This window comes from Octodon degus, unplaced genomic scaffold (assembly GCF_000260255.1).
Source record: "Octodon degus isolate 3935 unplaced genomic scaffold, OctDeg1.0 scaffold00020, whole genome shotgun sequence".
NCBI lineage: Eukaryota > Metazoa > Chordata > Mammalia > Rodentia > Octodontidae > Octodon > Octodon degus.
Genome location: NW_004524596.1, coordinates 8,107,927 through 8,112,451, shown reverse-complemented (window position 1 = coordinate 8,112,451; position 4,525 = coordinate 8,107,927). Strand labels below are relative to the sequence as shown.

The 4,525-nt window shown below is 36.1% G+C and overlaps 1 protein-coding gene across 2 annotated transcripts in view; it reads left to right on the top strand.

Annotated features, from left to right (window-relative positions):
- Window positions 1–4,525, top strand: part of Map4k3 (mitogen-activated protein kinase kinase kinase kinase 3) — a 202,518-nt gene that overhangs the window by 155,066 nt on the left and 42,927 nt on the right. For both annotated transcript variants that reach the window (XM_004627636.2, XM_004627635.3), the window contains 3 exons: window positions 2,004–2,042; window positions 2,272–2,325; window positions 3,861–3,903. In XM_004627636.2, coding sequence (XP_004627693.1) covers window positions 2,004–2,042; window positions 2,272–2,325; window positions 3,861–3,903 — 136 coding nt within the window. The remainder of the gene's footprint in view (window positions 1–2,003; window positions 2,043–2,271; window positions 2,326–3,860; window positions 3,904–4,525) is intronic.

Below are 4,525 nucleotides of genomic sequence, written 5' to 3'. Positions count from 1 at the left end.
ATTGGGCTGAGGAGATAGCTCAGTGGCATAAGTGCCAGCCTGGCAAGTGCAAGGTCCTGAGTTCAATCCCTGGTAAAAAGAAAAAAGTGACATTGCTTTACATTTTTTTGCAGATCTTCACACTGACTTGGTAGAAGACAGCTAAATTTTCCTGTCTGCTACTGCAGTTAATCTCTTATACTGTAACATAGCATATAGTATCTGGAACACTCCAGTATGCACTCATGAAAATAAAACTAGAAAAGGTATTATGTATTATAAAAATAATTTTGCCTTACAGATCCCTGTAGAAGATTAATACCATTGTAATTCCCGTTTGACACACAAAGAAACAGAAGCACAAGGAGAGCCAAGTCACTTACCCCGCAGCCGCAGGGTGGAGGCAGGATTCAGTCAGGCAGTCTTTGCTTTAAAACCTGTCGTCATTCAGTTCTCTACATTGCCTCGAGGTAGAAGCTCCTGCCTTCCTAGAAATGGCTGTGGGAGAGCTTTGTGAATAAGATACTTGACTGCTGTCTTCATTTTTGTATCTACAAAATAGAACTTGATTTATGATTTTTTATGTTATTTATCGTTCCATATTTAATCTTTTTTTTTTTTTTTTTTGCGGAACCAGGGATTGAACTCAGGCCCTTGCGCTTGCCAGGGAAGCGCTTATTCCACTGAGCCATCTCCCCGGCCTCGTTCCATATTTAAGACTTGCCATTTTTAAAAAATTTAGATTGTTATTAGCTGGCCTAATTAAAATAATTGACAGCTAAAAGCTATCAATTAATTGGGTTTTTTATGTATTGAGTACAGGGCCTACAAGGTCTCACTACGTAGGTAAGACTCGTAGTGATCCTCCTGTTCAAAGCCTCCACGTGCTGGGGTTACAGGCGTGCACCACCACACCCACTCTCAATTGCCCTCTCAGCGCGCCCTGGGGGCAGGACCAGCAAGGCATGCTGGGGATCGAGCCCCCAGCCCCTGCATCTGCCCAGGCAGGTGCTTTAATCCACTGAGCTATTTGGCCGGCCCAATTAATTGTTTACAGTGAATAACCATGCCTTTCAGCTTCCTGATTTTATGTTTTATAATTGTAAGGATAATTTTCTTACAATATATATCATGAGGGGAAAATGTTTAGAAAGCAAATTTCCTGCTGAGTCACTTTTATCCCAGTAACTTATCAGTAACTATTTTTCTCTATCCTGTTATCATTGAGAAAGCTTTTGAGTCTTTGTATTTGAAGAAAATAATTAAGAGTATGCTCTATGAAGTTGCAGTGAAAAGAATTAAGGAAACTTCAGGAATGCCCTCACTTCTCTCTTACATTCCTGAAAATTAAAGTTTCATATACTTCTCCTAATGTAAAATCCTCACACCTGGTCTAATACAGGCTTAGCCTCCTAAAAGTGTAAATGTGTTTGCCAGTGCACTCCTGGAGAACAGATCCTTCAGGTAAGCGGTGTCTTCTGTGAAGGCAGAGTGCTGCTGCGTTCATGTGTTCACATCACATGCATGCGTGCTTCTGCAGAGAGAGCCGGTGTGCTGAGTTTCATTTTGGAGGATTGCCTGAGAGCATGATCTTTTCAAAGTGTGTCCCTTCCTTATTTTAAGAGAAAGAAAATATAATTTCAGGTGTCAGGTATGATATTCCAGGCAAAATTTGAATCCTGGAAACTCCTGACTATGACCCTGCAATTATTGTTTTGTCAGTACTGTTGTGACATTTCGTGGTGAGTTGTCTTCTGTTTGAATTGGCATTTTTTGGTACACATTAAGATTTATTTTGTTCATTTTAAAATACATATATGTATATATAAAGACATTGACAATAGAAAATACTGATAATCATTAACTCTTTTATGGTACAGAGGTGATGATCGTAGCAAGTTTATAATAAATGATAAAAAAGTAACCATAATCATTCAAAAATTTATGATAAGTTTAAAATGATAAAATAAGTACTTCCTGCTCGTTTGTTCACACTGTATTTTGTTTTTATTTTTCCTTTCAAGGAGTCTTCTAAAGTCTGTTGAAGAAGAATTGCACCAGCGGTAATTTTTTATTTTAGTTAAACTCAAAATACTTAGGTCACAGATGAATTGATCATTTTTCCCTTCTCTGTCATGGAGAGACTATCATTTTGTTTTAGTTTTCAAAACATCCTACAAAGATAAAGGAATAAAATTTTATCCTAAAGTAGCTCTTACTGCAATTTCTAAATTTTCAGAGTCTTTTTGGTAAAGTCTGTTTCATTTAATGATGGCATTTATTCTTCTTTAGAGGACATGTGGCACATTTGGAGGATGAAGAAGGAGATGACGATGAATCTAAACAGTAAGTTCTGTTTCTCTTTTTGGCAAAAAGAAAAGATGTCATTTGACCTGGCAGCTTAACATTAGATGATTTTAATATGATAAGTGACACAGTATCAAAGATTGTAATAGTTTCATTTTCACTATCTCAGTTGTCTCAGGCTCCTGGCACTGCCTGCCGTAACATACTCTGCGCTGGGTGACAACACCAGTTGCTTTTCACGGTTCCAGAGCCTAGGACTTTCAGGAAGATCCTGGTGGCTGCCAGTTTGGCTTCTGATGACAGACCTCTTCTGGTGGCATCATCACAAGGCTTTTGTCACTGTGTGCAGTATCAGGGAAGAGGGCAATATCTCTTGCTTTTCTTCTCAGGCCATCCATCCTGTGGAACTAGGACACCACCACCATTGCTCTATTGGATCCTAATTACCCCCTAAAAGCCCTGTCTTCTAAGTTCACTTGCAGTTAGGTCTTCAACATGTAAATCTTTTTTTTTTTTTTTTTTTAAAGAGAATAAAATAGACAATAGGTAAGACATTAGAAGAATGGAGAATTTCACAAAAGCCAAGATGATAGCAATTCAACAATGGTTGTTATGTTGCACATTGTTGTCTAGTAGTTGCTCAGATTACCAAAAGTACAATAGACAGAGTAACAAAGAAACTGCTGGAAGGGAAATAACATGTGAATTTTTAGATGATTTAGTCTGTGACACTAATTGAAAACAAGAAACTGGGAAAAAATAACAAAGAAATTTTTCGTTGTAGTTCAGTTGGTAATTATTGCAACTATGAAGTTTCATATATTTAATTAAATGTTTATCTGATATGTTGAAAATAAACATATTTTAGATAAATACCTTGTGTATCTTTAAAAGGGAAAAGCTTTCATTATTAGGAATGCATCCACATTCGGTCCTTCTTGGCTTGATTTGTTTTGGCTGCTAAAGAAAGATCCTGTTTCATCATACTCAGGAACACCTGAGAAGCGCTGGGAGCAGTTTTTTCTCTCCACTTCATTACCTGGACTGTAGTCAGGTCATGTAACCTCAGCCTCAATGTCCTCATCTGAGGAGTTTGTGCATCATCGCCTTTTAATTCTGTCTCTAAAAGTGATCATGATTTGTATGAATTTTAGCTTCATTATAACTCTGCCTGTCCTTTCGTAGAGCACTTGTAAAGCTGTAATGAACATCATGAAAAATCATCTCAAACAGCAAATTGAAGCTTATAGCATGATATAGTTATATATCATTTTCCTTAAACCAAGTATTGCTTACATTTTTATATTATTTTCCTCTTAATGGATATAAAATTGTGTTTTCCAATTCAGTTACATTATAGAATTTGAAGCCACGAAGGCACACCTACCCAGTCATTTCTGAATAAAACCTTATTCAATATAACTTGACATTTTACAAATTATTTTGGGAGAAAAATATATCCTTAGAAAATGGTACTTGTTTTCACGTTTTTCTTCTGTAACTTTGAACATGAATTTTGGTAATGGTTCATTATAAGATGAAAAATTCTGATTATAAACTCTTTTTATTTTTAGCTCGACAATGAAAGTGAAAGTTCCACCACCTTTGCCACCAAAGGTAGACAGGTTTACTTTTCAGTTTGGATTGCTTATGTGCATGTGGGTGTTGTACAGCACTGATATTTTCATTTGCAGGCTACAAAGAAAGCTTGTGAAGCTGCTAACTGGGATCTAAGAAGATAGTTTAAATTATTTTGTCTTTTAAGAAATACCCAGTGTATCATTTAGGACTCTTTCTAAGCAGTAAGCTCTAGTCATTTATACAGTAAAAATAATCACATTAGTGAGTAAGTGTTACTTCATTGTGGGTTAGAAAAGTAGCATTTCTTGTTAGATTTTCCTTCTCAAAATAACTGATTCTTAATAATGATAGCAATGTCACTGATATTTAATTTTCAGAAGATAATTATAAATTAAAAGTGCAAAATGGGGCAGTAACTTTTTTTTTTTTTTTTTTTTTAAACGGAACCAGGAATTAGGCCCTTGTGCTTGCTAGGGAAGTGCTTATTCCACTGAGCCATCTCCCCGGCCCCAAGGGCAGTAACTTTAAAAAATCTTTAACAACCGAATCCTTTTGCAAAGCAAAATCATCATAAAATAATAAATATTTCCAACTAATGGAGTTTTAGTTAAGTGAGTTAGCATAGATAGGTAGTGGTAATATAAATTTATTTTAGAAG